This window comes from Danio rerio, chromosome 10, assembly GCF_049306965.1.
Source record: "Danio rerio strain Tuebingen ecotype United States chromosome 10, GRCz12tu, whole genome shotgun sequence".
NCBI lineage: Eukaryota > Metazoa > Chordata > Actinopteri > Cypriniformes > Danionidae > Danio > Danio rerio.
In genome coordinates, this window is record NC_133185.1 from 33,644,629 (window position 1) to 33,659,033 (window position 14,405).

Consider the following 14,405-nt stretch of genomic DNA (forward strand, 5'->3'; position numbering starts at 1 on the left):
TTGGGAGCGCACAAGGCGGATTTATTTGACTGTTTACTTAAGACATTATTCATATTTGGAGTTAGTGAGCTGTTCAATTGTGTATCAAACTTTTCATAGTACCTACATCAGGGCTGCTCAACCCTGCTCCTGGAGATCTACCTTCCTGCAGATTTCAGTCATCATCAGATTTCATCAGATTTCAGATTTCAGTTCAATATCAAACACACCTGCCTGTAATTATCAAGTGCTGTTTAGGTCCTGATTAGTTCAGGTGTGTTTGATGAGGGTTGGAGCTAAACTTTGCAGGACGGTATCTCTCTAGGAGCAGGGTTGAGCAGCCCTGACCTACATGAATGATTTCTAAATTATAAAGTTTGAGTCCCATACACTTGTGTTAAAAGAGCCAAAAAAAAAATATAAATATATATCATCACTATCATCCTATATAAAGAGGATAGTGAGTATTATACTCTGAAGAGTAACCCTTTAAAAGGCTAAAAACATCTTATGTTTTTAGCCTTTAACAGTCTACTATAATGTAACTTGTCACCTTGGTTTGATGTTGCTAAAGTGTTTTGAAAATGGGCTGTATGCACACAGACTTTTAATTTCAGTCAGCCAAGGCTTCCGGTAAATTGTCATTCCATACAAAATTGACTCGTTTGAGATCTGATTTCTTAGAAAAAAAACTGTATTATAATTATATTTCATTATATTATAATTTACCAGTATTTTCAATGAAATTTCTGCGCTAGCTTGCTGCTAATGATGGCGCCTGCGTTTAAAGGGTCTTTTGTCTATTTTTACACTTTAACAACCAAATTGATGTTTAAATCTATTTAACTAATTAAATTTGAATTACAATACAACATCGATGCTGTAAAAGGAACCTTATGAAATTTAAAATAGACACGTAAAGGAAGTTCTTCATTGGCTGAAAAGCACTAGCTGTGCATATAGCCCATTGTTGATGCTTTACTGTGTGGTTGCTAATGATTGGTATGTTGCTATATGGTTGATAAAATGTTCTTAAACAATTCTAAACACTTTAGCAACCACATAGTTTGAGTAAATGCTCAAACTCACACCATTATGTGCTGTTGCTGTTCTTATTCTGTGTGTTGTTAAAATGTTGCTTTAAGGTTGCAACGACAATCCAAGCAGTTTAGCAAACGCTTGGTGACACATTAAAGGTGCTCAGAACAACTAAGCAACACCTTAAAGGGATAGTCCACTCAAAAACAAAAATGTACTACCCGCTCACTCAAAATTGTAGATCTTTACTCATGAGAAGAAATTTTAGGGAAAGTTGGAAATTGGTAACCATTGAGTTCCACAGTAGGATGAAAGTACTATACTATATACTTTATGCCTCCATATTCATTCATTCATTTTCTTTTGGCCTTATTGATCAGGGGTCACCACAGCAAAATGAGATGCCAACTACTCCAGCAAATTTTATATGCAGCGGATGCCCTTCCAGCTGCAACCCAGTACTGGGAAACACTCATACACTCACATTCTCACATACACTCATACACACTTTGGTCAATTTATTTAATCCAAATCATCTATACTGCATGTCTTTGGACTGTGGGGGAAACCGGAGCACCTGGAGGAACCCAGCGAGAATGTGAGGAGAACATGCTAACATTCTTGCTGTGAGGTGACAGTGCTAACCACTGAGCTGCCCCATATAGAAAAGTCAAGGTTTTTTCTTGTCAACATTCTTCTAATTACCTTCTTTTATATTTTAACAGAAGAAAGAAACTAAAACATGTCAGGAACAAGTGAAAAGAGAGAGGAAATGATGACTGACTTTTTTTTTTTGAATGAACAATGCTTTTAACTATGGATTTTACTACTGTATCTAGTTACAAAGGTGTTTTGAACATGTTAACCTGTGTCAAGGTGGTTGCCAAGACGCATTTTTAAAAGTATGTTGCTATACGGTTTATAAAACACCTTAGTATTAATTCACAATGAAGTAAAAACTACTTGTTTCAATATTATAGAAGTTAATAATATGTTTGTTCAAGTATGTATAATAGGTGATGTTGCTAAAGAGTTTTCAGTATGTTGCTCTACAGTTAATAATATGTTCTAAATCCCCTCAGAACACTTTGATCCTCAGAACAGTAGTTCACATGTTACTAAGGGCTCTTTTTATACCTAGCAACCACCTATAGAGCACTCTAGTGTCCATTATAAAAGTCTGAGTGATCTCTTTGGCCTTGTGGGAACTACTTTTGCATCGGGTCAAAATATAAAAACCATGTGAAATATAGAAATGTAGCACTGAGGGCTCTAGATCTGTAGCCTGAAGGCATCATGGGTTGATTTATGTAGTTTAATTGTGTAGTGTAATCACTTTTTGTGCGCGTGTGTGTGTGTGTGTATTGTACAGACACATGAACCCCTTCACAAGCCCTCGGAGTCTGACAGACAGAGTAGAGGACGACTACCAGATTCCCTCATCGCATCCCGTTTGCATCACACAGCCGGCCATCTGCATCCCCTTCCGCATCCCCAACAGGTAAACAACAACACAAACTCCCCCATTTAATATCAGTGTCCTAACACCTACACAATTTTACCAATGCTATATAATAATGTGCCTTTTCTCTTTTTCTCTCTCTCTTTTTTTCTAAAGAGCTTTAGAAAATGGCTCGACAGATCACTCCACAGATATAAAGAAACATAAACCTCCAGAACATGGTAAGAAAACACTTACACACGGCATCTCTCATCTGTCATGATTTTCTGTAAGATCACGTTTTGGTGTGACTGGTAGCGTCTGTTATGCCAGCTGTAGGTCAGTATAACCCTGTATTGTGTTCCTCAGGTGGGTTTGACTCCGGGCCGTTGATTTCTGCAGTGTCTCATACCACACAGTGTCCCCTTCACAACAGAACGCCCTCAGACTATGACATTCTACTGCCCCCTCAAGGTAGCCAATCACACGGCGTCTCAATCTGATTGGCTGCCTGATTAGCAGGCTGTTCAATGCTAGTTATTTAATCTATTGGTGTTATTTTCTTTCACTCTTATGCTTGGGTACACAAAATGAGCTACGGAAAACAGTGCAGTCACTATTTTTTGTCAATTGAGTGGCTAAATTATATTGTTGGCTTATATTTAATTGGCCAGATGATGTAGTTATTAAGGTGTGTTTGTGTGGTGCTTTTTTAGACACTTAATTAAGTGGCATTTCTTTTTTATCTTCATTTCCATAAGCATTGATGAACATATGAAATAATTGATTAATGAAGATTAATTTCTATTTGTTTAACACTTATTTGCTTATTTCCTTATTTGCTTAAACTTAGGCTTGTATTATTATCAATTAACACTACAATTATTGATTAATTACCGTATTGTGCTTATTTGATTGAATAACAAGTATTTGAAAATAACTATAATGATTTTGCAGTATGAATTCAAATTAATGGAAATTTAACCCTCTACTGCACGCATTATGATAGATCTATATCAAAAGACAGTTTTTCTTTTTTTTTTTTTTTTTAGAATGGCTTAACTTGAAGTGCTGTAAAAATTTGGGGGAATTTCATTATAAGTTGTCATATGGCAACAACGTCCAATAGTGGATCTAATACAGAAATTTCTAATTTAATAATTTCCTTTTAAATGTATTTGAAATGATTTCATTGGTGTTGCTGTATTATAAGCCTTAGCACAGAACGTATAAATGACACCTTATACATACTTTCCAACAACTGATATTCCAACAGCTAACATTTATTCCATTCTTTTTTGCTGAATATTAACAAACCTAATATTATATTATTGTGTGTACAACGTATAGTAGGTATAAATATTTCCTCCAGTAAATATTATAATAATTAAATAACAAGTCTAGTATATCCAGATGCATTAGAATACTATAGCTACTAGATAACAATGTATATACATTATACTGTATGCTATACTACGCCTGTCTTTGTCTCTGACCTAACTTACTTGAACTGTCTCCATCACTGCTCTTATCAAATGTCCAATCTGCATCATTCTCATGGTCACCAAATCCCATCTCCTCCTCGCTTTCATCTGCAGCTCTGTTCTTTTTCTTTTTTCGCTTACTATAGAACATGGTGGTTCTCACTAATACACTGTTTCCTGTATTTATATCTAATCAAATGTTCATTGCCATTTAAGTTTAATTTTATCTATAATGCAAATGCAATTAACGTGACTAATCAACATTATATTACTAGAATTTATGTTGTTATTCTTACAACTTAAAAAGATCACAGCTGACCTTGCTAGCTAGGTGACCTATCGCAATATTGCACATTCCACTATTGCACAGTGTTGCCATTTGGCAACACATACATTTGATTAATTTACAAAAAACGAATTTGCTAAAAACTTTTTTGAGTTGTGTCATCGTAACTTACTGTAGGTGATATCTCAGAATTATTTGTGGATCTGACATAATTTGATCCTTTGTGTTTATTGAGGTTTTCATTTGCGTTCAGCAACTACTCACAATAAACCTGCCTGTCAGAAATTGCGCCACAGAAAAACAATGCACGTCATGTGACATAACTAAAGCCATCATTGGCTTAGTTTTAAAAAATGTTGGTTTTAAAAAATGTTGGTTTTAAAAAACAGTGGCAGGGAAGTTAACATAAATGTCATTGTAATAAAGTTCACAGCCCTTTGGCCGCTGAGAAGAAGGAGGCGGAGAACCGACACAGGTTCAAATTATTTATTAATAACAGGGATGGCAGTCTCCGTGAACTGAAAGCAAAAGTAAAACAATATGATCGGGCCCGGTCCTCTCTCGGCTTTCTCTGCCATCGTTCCTCCTTTTATTGTCCAGAGCTCCTTCCGTGGGATTCAAGGCCGGTGCGCACCGCAGGTGCATCCACTTACGCGGTAGCCTCATTCCATTCATTCCACGTCCCCTCGCCACAGTCATGTTGCCATATGGCAACACCATGCGGTAGAGGGTTAAGTGCTTGAAAATACTAAATACTCCTAGATCATTAATAGTTAATGACATAGGAAAAGGAGGAAATAATAATTTTATTACGTTAAAATAATTATGGTTGTATATTAATATTAATGAATATATTAATATTAATACACCCAGGACTTTAATGTTTAAAATTATTATATTATATTAAATTATATTAAATTAAATTATATTATATTATATTATATTATATTATATTATATTATATTATATTATATTATATTATATTATATTATTATATTCAGGTTTGCTGAAAATTATGTGTATATGGAATATGAATATAACAAGGACATTCATGTTCAAAAAGACAAAAATTTGTACTTTTACATTAATTTTTCAGTGCATTAAGCAGTTGTTTTCATTAACGTCAACGAAGATACATAGATATTAATAATTGTATTGTTTGTTGTTTGTAAATGTTAATTAATACCTTAATATAATGGAATTTTATTGTAAAGTGTTAACAGAAAATCTGTTATTTACTTCAAATGCAAGGGCTTCTTTCCCAGATAATCTTAAGCATAAAATTGACAGCATGTGATTTAAAGTAATTGAGTCCATAATGCTGTCTATACTGCAATAAATGTACAAGTTTAACATGTTTAAAACTTTGTTTGAATGTATCATAGATATTTAATGTGTATTAGAACTTTTATCTTTGTAAATGCATCAAGTTTTAGAACATATCTCTTTAAAGATTTAATCATAGGCCTGAGTGATATTTTACCTCCATCTGTTGGTGAAAAGAGAGATTGCTGAGGCATAATGTAAACATAGAAAGAACCATCCTCTCTCTCTCTTTCTGTTTTTCCAGCATCTCCAATGGAAGACCCATTCAACGCTCTTCCTCCATCTCAGCCTCCTCCTCCTCCACCAATCAGGAATAGTTTCACGGAAGCCTCGTCCTCGTCTTTATACCCCAGGCCTGCCCGACCCTCATCGGGACACGACCACTTTTTACTCAGCCCCGGTGAGACCAGCCATACAATAAATATCCAGTACTGCCATGATGAGGTTTATTCTGGTGTTTAATTATTGCTGTGATTTACAGACACTTTCATAGACTCATTGAATAACTCGGCTCCCAGTCCTCCAGTACGGAGACAAACAGGTGACAACATGAAGACGCCGTTCAGGGCCCCGCAAGACTACGATCAGCTGCCGCCCACATCAGGTATTACACACTGAATAAAGGCTGTAGATTGTTCTTTGTCTTTACATTTGGCATGTGTGGTTTTATTAAAATGAACTCTTTTACATATTTTATGAGCTCATTTGCATATTTTATAAGCTCATCTGATACAGGGAAAATTAAATTTATGCACACACAACAAGCCCAGCTCATGAGATTGATTTGGGTGATCCATCCACATATTTTTTTGCAAATTATTGATAATATATAATAAAAATAATAAAACAATAAAAATGATAAAAAATGATAAAATAATAAAAATTATTATTATTCTAAAAAAAAAAAAATTATAATAAATTATAATTTATACACAGTTGAAGTCAGAATTATTAGCCCCCCTGTTTATTTTATTCCTCAATTTCTGTTTAACAGAGGGCAGATTTTTTTTCAACACATTTCTAAATATAATAGATTTAATAGCTCATCTCTAATAACTGATTCCTTTGAATTCCTTAAACAAAACAAAAATATATGTACAGTTAAAATTAGAATTGTTAGCCCCCCTTTGATTTTTTTTCTCATTTAAATATTTGCCAAATGATGTTTAAAAGAGCAACAATTTTTTTACAGTATGTCTGATAATATTTTTTTATTCTAGAGAAAGTCTAGAAGAATTATTTTTTTTATTCCGGCTAGAATAAAAGCAGTTTTAAATTATTTTTTTAAACAATTTAAGGTCAAAATTTGGCCAAAACCGGTTTCCTCCAGGTCCTCCGGTTTCCCCCATGGATTTCCTAGAGATAAGGTAAAGCTGGAAGGGCATCTGCTGACTAAAACATGTGCTGGATAAGATGGCGGTTCATTCCGCTGTGGCGACCCCAAATTAATAAAGGGACCAAGCATAAAAGAAAATGAATACATGTTTTGAAATGTGCTGAAAAAAATCAGGGGGCTAATAATTCAGGGGTTTTAATAATTCTGACTTCAACTGTACATTGAGTATAAACGCATTATTATAAATCATAGATGCTCAAACTATGGCCTGCGGGCCAAAGTTGGCCCATTGTAACCTTTCATATGGCCCACCATCCCATCTGAGCAGAGAGTGAGAATAATGGAGAGGGTTGGGGTGAACGCTTTTAACACAGAGATTTCTAACTTGATGTAATTAGTTTGTTTTGTTGCTGAGCTACAAAAAAGCAAACTCAAAATAAATGTTTCGATTAAATGTTGTAAATAAATCAAATTTTTAAATTGTAAATACTGTCACTCGAGGGATAGAGGACAATGCAGAAGACATCGGTGAGCAAATCAAGGCAAAAACTAGTGTAATTCTGTTATAAATAAGATTGTTTTTCTTTTACTGCAGTAAGTTTATTATAAAATGTAAAATTACTGAAGCAGTTAAGATAAATCAATGTTTTCTAGTCATTTTTAAATGTTTAAATAAATTAGGAATTTATCCATGGTAGCTATTTTACAGCCCACTAGCCTCAGTCAAGTTTGATTTTTGCCACTTCATAAGAAAAAGTATAAATCCTACTTATTGTATTCACAATATAACCTAGCATCTCAAACCTTAAGCCTAAAATGAGTGTAATATTTATAAAATATTTATGAGAAGAAAAAAAAAATCCACAACATTTCCAGCACGAGCAGAATGTGCCAAAAATACTCCCGTCATTTCCTGATAAAACAGCTGTGAGCGCAGTGTTGTTCTGAATACATAATAGCCTTGCAGGTTTATTAAATGAAGCCATTAGCCATCGAGATGAATGCGCTCAATGAATTATTAATTATTAGCCTGTAATGGCTTTTTAATGTGTTCAGAGCCGTTTTAGCCGAGCTGCTACCATCCACTCTCAGTGGCCCATTTTGACTAAAACACTCTTTGTTTCCCGTCTACAGTGGCCGGAGATTGTTTCAGGGCGCCTGAGAGACCTCCAAAACCACTTCCTCGAATCATCCCGCCAGACATCCACAGAAGACCGCACGAATCGTCCAGGGAGAACGTCGACGCCAAGATTGCCAAGCTGATGGGGGAAGGATACTCGTTCGAGGACGTCAAACGAGCGCTGATGATCGCGCAAAACAAGGTGGACGTGGCACGGAACATTTTGCGCGAGTTTGCGCTAGTCGCCCCCAGACAGGGCCTGTAGCCCACATCCAAAAGTTTCAAACAAACTACAACTGATTCTAAAGCGTACAAACCGCTTGCTTTCGTTTAGCGAATTTGCCAAACAAGACGAAAACGTGCGCTTTTCCCGCCAAAAGGAGCCTAACTGAGTGTTGCTTTTGGGATCCTGTGAAAAACAAAAAAGCCTTGTGTTTACAGTGACGTGGCTTATGTGCAGCGCTCAGGTCAGCTCCACAGAGGAGCTGAAATACAATTTTTCGTATTTTGGAGGTGTCCGTCCACGTTTCAGAGTGGGTTTGATGCATCCTTCAGAGTTTGTGTTTCTCACCAATTGGTTCGGATGGAAAAGAGCAGCTCTGATCTCTTCGGTTTGTGTTGCCCAGTGTCTGCAGGCTGTTCATGGCTTTCCTGCCACTGCTGCTCCCACCAAACACACACACACATACACACACAGACGTCCAGCCACTAGCTTCTGGCCTCTCTAGTTTCATGAATTTCACAGTAATGGCTCTCGGTGTGGCGTTTCTTTTTCTTTTCTTGGTTATTTGCCATGAACATGATAAACCAGATCACATCTTCTGAGGCAGAGAGATTGATTCTGAATAACAGGTTCACAGTTCTCTCTTTTTATTTGAGGTTGCTGCTTTTTTATCGATAGTTCACCCCAGTATTTAAATGTGCTATTCCTTTATTCACCCTCAGGCCTTTCAAGATAACTTCAGGGGATTTTTAGCCTTTTGTTGATTCATAAAATGCAGGTCAATGGCTACTTTAAAGGTAAAAAACAACGACAAACATCCTTCACCTGTTTTCTTTTCGGCTTAGTTCCTTTATTAATCAGTGGCCGCCACTGCGGAATGTACCGCCAACTTATCCAGCATTTGTTTTACACAGCGGATGCATCCAGCTGCAACCCAACACTGGGAAACTAACAAACATATACAGGCAAAATTAAATGAATACATTGACAATACATTGAGGTCTCAAGAAGCAAAACAGACTGAATGTGCTAGCTAAACATTAGTACTCAGCCAAAGTTGTAATTATGTTTTTAATAATGTTTTTTTCTTACGTACAAATTGTTTTATTTCACAAGACTTCAATTTATGGTCAAAAGCAACATGTTTTAAATTAGTATTAACCATTTTAAATGGTAACCGTTGCATTTTATAAATCACCAGAGACCACAGTTTCCACTAAAATAGTTTTTTAATGTTCTTTTGATAAACAAAGTCAGCTTGGATGATCTGAGGGTGAGTGAATGAGTACATTCGTGTGTGAACTATCCCTTGAACATTCGCCTTCAACATTTGCTTGGATGTCAGCATTAGCAAGCAAGGGCTAACATGGTGGTTCCATCTTCTGTAAATAGAAGGGACTGTGAACTCGTGTATTAAACAACCCCGAATGTCTGCGCCCCCTCCGAATGCATCGGTTGCTTTATTTATTTTACATTCCTTCCCTTTTCCTAATTTCAGTCACCCCCAGCCCACTTGCACTGACGCAATATGCAAAATAAAACAATTTAATAGTAAAAATTAAGTGGACATGCATTGTTAGTATTAGCGCCTTGCAAACAAACCAAAAAACACGCAGATGATCATCACGAGTGAATCTGACGTCACCCACAAACTGAAGATTAAGCAACAACGTCATGGGAATTCTGGGGATTTAAGCTGGACAGCTTTGACTTTTTTGTTCCCTGCTGGCTTTGGCCATTCCTCCCTATCAGGTTTCTCTCTTGAACTTGAAATTTCATTTTTTGCACTGGCCTCGCTCTCCATTTTACACTTGAACGTCTGCGAACTGAGTGGACCCTCCAGCGGAAGAGGATGATTTCTGTTCATTTCCCCTCTTCTTCTTCTTTTCTTTTTTTACCAGAGATTTTAAGTTTGTCGGGAAATGCCTTGTGGATCAGTTGAAACCAGTGACGTGTGCAATTAATTTATACTTTGTTAAAAGTTTTCTCAGAGATTATTTTCATCTTTCAGTAATGTTGGTAACCCGTGATCTGTTCTTGTGGAGAAAAAAAAAAAAAAAAAACATTTTATAAAAGCCAGTATTAACATTAGCTTACTTGTGTTTTTGGATTTATTGACCTCCCCCCTGCCCCATAACCCATCGGAAAAAAAACAAAAAAACAAATCAAACATTTAATTAAAATTTACACTTTTATTGTCAACAAAAGTACAAAAACAAAAGTCAGTATTTACAATACTTTATGGCCTTCTTTTGCGGTTACCCTCTTTGGTTTCACTGCTGACCTGATGGTTCAAAATATGCGTGAACATTCAAAACACTCGTTTTGTGGAGCAAAACAAAAAAGTGAGCGCTAGATTTCTTCGAAACATCCGTGATGAGTACATTAGAACTGAAAAGGGTCTCTTTAGTGACTAAGCAGAAGCACAGCTATCCTTCTCACACTTTTATAAATAGCCGAACACAAGTCAAACATATTTACAGCTTCTTCAGACCACAATGAACGGAAAAACAATCGCTTCAGACCATCCCTAAAGACTACAGTGTAGGACATCAACCTGACAAATGCTTTACATACAGAAAATGAAATGTAGTCTGAGGGAAGTGCAAAACCGAAAAGGCTATACAGTGAGGTTTCACATTAACATACTTGGATTCGTTTCCAACTCTTTCTGTTAAGGCAGAATAAGGGGCTATCCTTTAATAGTTTACTTCCTACCCACAAAAATAAAGGCTCTGCATGCAAGGTTGCTAGCACCCAGATTGAAACCGAGAGTGGGATGTTTGCTTATTTCTATTGAATGCACGTCTAAGTCGCTACGTTGGATTCTGCTGAACTCCTACAACTATGACATCATGCAGTGCAACCTGAAGGCCACTGGGTGTAGCAGGATATTTCCCTATGCTATGCTAATTGTCTAAACCCGTTTCACTACTTAGCCACTTTCGAACTAGAGGAAACAACATGAAGAGGTATCAATAAATAAAAGATGAGCGAACAGAGGTGTAACAGCAGTGAAGTCATCGTTCTTCCAGCATCCGACTGCGATCTTGGGTGTTTGTTTTTCCGAAGGGACTGTGCAGTTTCGATATGTAGTCCCACAATCCTTATTCTTTTTTTAAATAATAATAATCCCAACGTTAAGCAGAGTGAATGCACTCCCCTGACTTATTTACACAGGCCTAAAAAGTGTACAGCGAATTTACATTTTCTTTTTTTAATACTAGAAGGGAAACAAAACGGCTGTGCCCACCACATCAGCAATGCGTATGAAACGAAGAACATTCACGGGGAACACAAAAAGAAAACATCGCAATCGATCAAAAATAAAAGCAGTCCTCAGTGCAGACTAAATTTACAACACAAGTGGTTTTACACTCTTGGATCGTGGTGGTGGGATTTCTTTCTTTCTTTCTTTTTTTTTCTTTGCTTTTTTTCTTTTTTAGGAAATTGTTTGTTTGGAGTAGGAAATATTTTGGAAACATTCTGCGATGCGGTATGCGCACGAGCAGCCAGAAGGAGGCGTCGCCGTCCAATCAGATGTCTGGAATAAGATGATCGAAGTGTGTAGTACTGCACATTCAGTGTGACAAGGCCTCTTTCCTGGTTCAAACCTGACAAAAATATACAAAGACATATTTAAAACATGATAAGACTTAAATGTGGCATTTAGAAGCTTTTCTAAATGAACTGGGTGTTTTGAACTAATCGTTTGCATTCAAGGTCCCGCAAAGTGCTTTGAAATGTGCATTTTTATTTGATGTTTGACGTAATCTCAGCCAAAACACTATGGCTGTGTCTGAAACCGTATACAGTATACAGTATATATGTGAAAAGTATAAATGATTTCAGACACACTACGTCCGCCATTTTGTCATGGTAGTAAGTCATCCGGGTACTGATTTATGAATTCTATGAATTGGAACATTATGGAACATGATTTTAGCATACTGTATAGTATGGTATGGAAGTTTGCAGTTTCGCATACAGCCCATAAGAGAGTGGGACATAATGTAGCTCCTCCCCTTTCTTTTTTTTTTTTATATATTTTTTTTTATATAAAGCAGCCAATAGCGTTGTGTATTATCACTGCTCGGCCAAGGAGAGTGATTGAGCTCAAGTGCATCAAATGAAAAGCAAGTGGGGCGGGGCATGTCAGATACTAGAGAGCATTTGATTGGTCATGATTTGAAGTATGACGTGAATAAAACCATTGATCCATTTAGGCGGAAGTGACAAACTATATGCTTTATATGTTGATATCAGTTTTATATCTTGTTAACGGGAATTTTGTCACTGTTTTGGAGCACACTAGCTTAAAGATATCTTATAAATGATTAATACCGATACTAACAAGTAAAAAAACTTTATTTTGATTTCATGGGTTCAATGAGTGTCTCATGAAGGCAAGCACTTGGCGCCACCCACTGATGGTATTAGAGAAATATTCATTTAAATACGACAGAACAATAAAAAACACACAACTGTAGTTGGCATATTTAGTATTGTACTTAATTGAAGGTAGGGCTTGGTGATATGGCATAAATGCAATGTCGATAATTATTTTCCATATTGAACGGTAACGGTATATATTTCGATATCAGTTGTCAATACTTCCAGATTTAAAAGAGCATCCCAACAATAACTGAAGCCACAAAAATTAGAGGGTCCATTAAATGGCATAACATTTTCGGACGATAAATTGTTGGTGGCCGAAAATTCGGTACATCTCTAATATCAACACGCATTTAGATTGTCATTGTTGCACATTTCTGCAGTGTGATCTGTTTTATCAATACAGAGTAAAAAAAGTCAAGAGCTTATTATTGTGCTTATCATATTTATCGGCCCAGCCCTAATTGAAAGCCACTGAAAAATGAGTTGGTACCTTTATTAGTAATATAACTTCACTATTATTACGTGTTGTAGTATTAATGTAACACACTGCATGAATTACATTACATTGTAAAAACAGTGGTTTGAAACTTTGCTGCTGTAAATGAAATGAAAATTTCCACCTCAGTGAATAATTTATCAGCACACCTTTTTATGATGACAAATGAAAAATTCCACATATTAATTCTCAGAAATGAGAATAACAGAATCCAAAAGGTTTCAGTGTTCCTCTTCAACTTGTGGGAAGTGAAAAACAACTCATTTACCAGACCAGACATTATTGACCAGGATTTAGTATATAGAGTCACATTAAGAAGATATAAAACTGATATAAATATGTAAAGCTTGTAGTTTCTTACTTCTGCCTAAATGGTTAAACATTTTTTTTATTGCTTTTAAACAATAGTTAACAATAGATTGCAGAAAATAAGAACCTCAGAAAAAAATACAATCTGCATAAAAAGAGAAAAAACGGGAAATTATACATTGAAAGACACTTTTTAATTTTAAAAGATTTTTGTTTTTTGTTTTTTATGCTCATTAAAGACAAATTATATGACTTATAGTCAATAACAAAAAAGCCAGAATTGGAAACTTAAAAAAAAAAAATACACTTGTGAAAAAAAACAAAAACATTATAAAAAACATAAACAATGTACAGAATACAAGATTTAAAGTTGTAATAAAAGAAAGTTATTTTAAAAGTATACAAACACATTTCAACATTTGTCTTTCTGAAAGAAAGATACAGTTGCAATCAGGATTATTAAACCCCCTTTGATTTTTTTTCTTTTTAAATATTTCCCAAATTATGTTTAACAGAGCAAGGAAATTTTTACAGTATGTCTGATAATATTTTTTATATATTTTTATTCTGCAGAAAATCCTATTTGTTTTATTTTGGCTAGAATAAAAGCAGTTTTAAATTTTTAAAAGCCATTTTAAGGTCAAAATTATTAGCCCCTTTAAGCTATTTTTTCGATAGTCAACAGAACAAACTATCGTTATACAATAACTTACCTAATTACCCTAACCTGCCTAGTTAACCTCATTAACCTAGTTAAGCCTTTAAATGTCACTTTAAGCTATATATAATAAGCTTTAAGCTGTATACTTTAAGCTGTATATAATATCTAGTCAAATATTATTTACTGTCTTCATGGCAAAGATAAAATAAATTAGTCTTCGGAAATGAGCTATCAAAACTATTATGTTTAGAAATGTGTTGAAACAAATCTTCTTAAACAGAAATTGGGGAAAAAAAGAAACAGGGGGG

At 35.4% G+C, this 14,405-nt stretch overlaps 2 protein-coding genes across 3 annotated transcripts in view; one reads left to right on the forward strand and one right to left on the reverse strand.

The window, feature by feature from the left end:
- The window catches only part of cblb (Cbl proto-oncogene B, E3 ubiquitin protein ligase), a 146,879-nt gene extending 136,555 nt beyond the window's left edge, over positions 1 to 10,324 (forward strand). The window contains exons 14-19 of the mRNA XM_073914915.1: positions 2,390 to 2,518; positions 2,636 to 2,700; positions 2,828 to 2,932; positions 5,799 to 5,954; positions 6,036 to 6,158; positions 8,025 to 10,324. Coding sequence (XP_073771016.1) covers positions 2,390 to 2,518; positions 2,636 to 2,700; positions 2,828 to 2,932; positions 5,799 to 5,954; positions 6,036 to 6,158; positions 8,025 to 8,275 — 829 coding nt within the window. The 3' untranslated portion in view covers positions 8,276 to 10,324. The remainder of the gene's footprint in view (positions 1 to 2,389; positions 2,519 to 2,635; positions 2,701 to 2,827; positions 2,933 to 5,798; positions 5,955 to 6,035; positions 6,159 to 8,024) is intronic.
- Positions 10,325 to 10,405: 81 nt separating this feature from the next.
- Positions 10,406 to 14,405, reverse strand: part of alcama (activated leukocyte cell adhesion molecule a) — a 104,104-nt gene continuing 100,104 nt past the window's right edge. Inside the window, exon 15 of one of the 2 annotated variants that reach the window (XM_005172635.5) lies at positions 10,406 to 11,847. The gene's annotated coding sequence lies outside the window, so the exon portion shown is untranslated. 2 annotated transcript variants of the gene reach the window in all.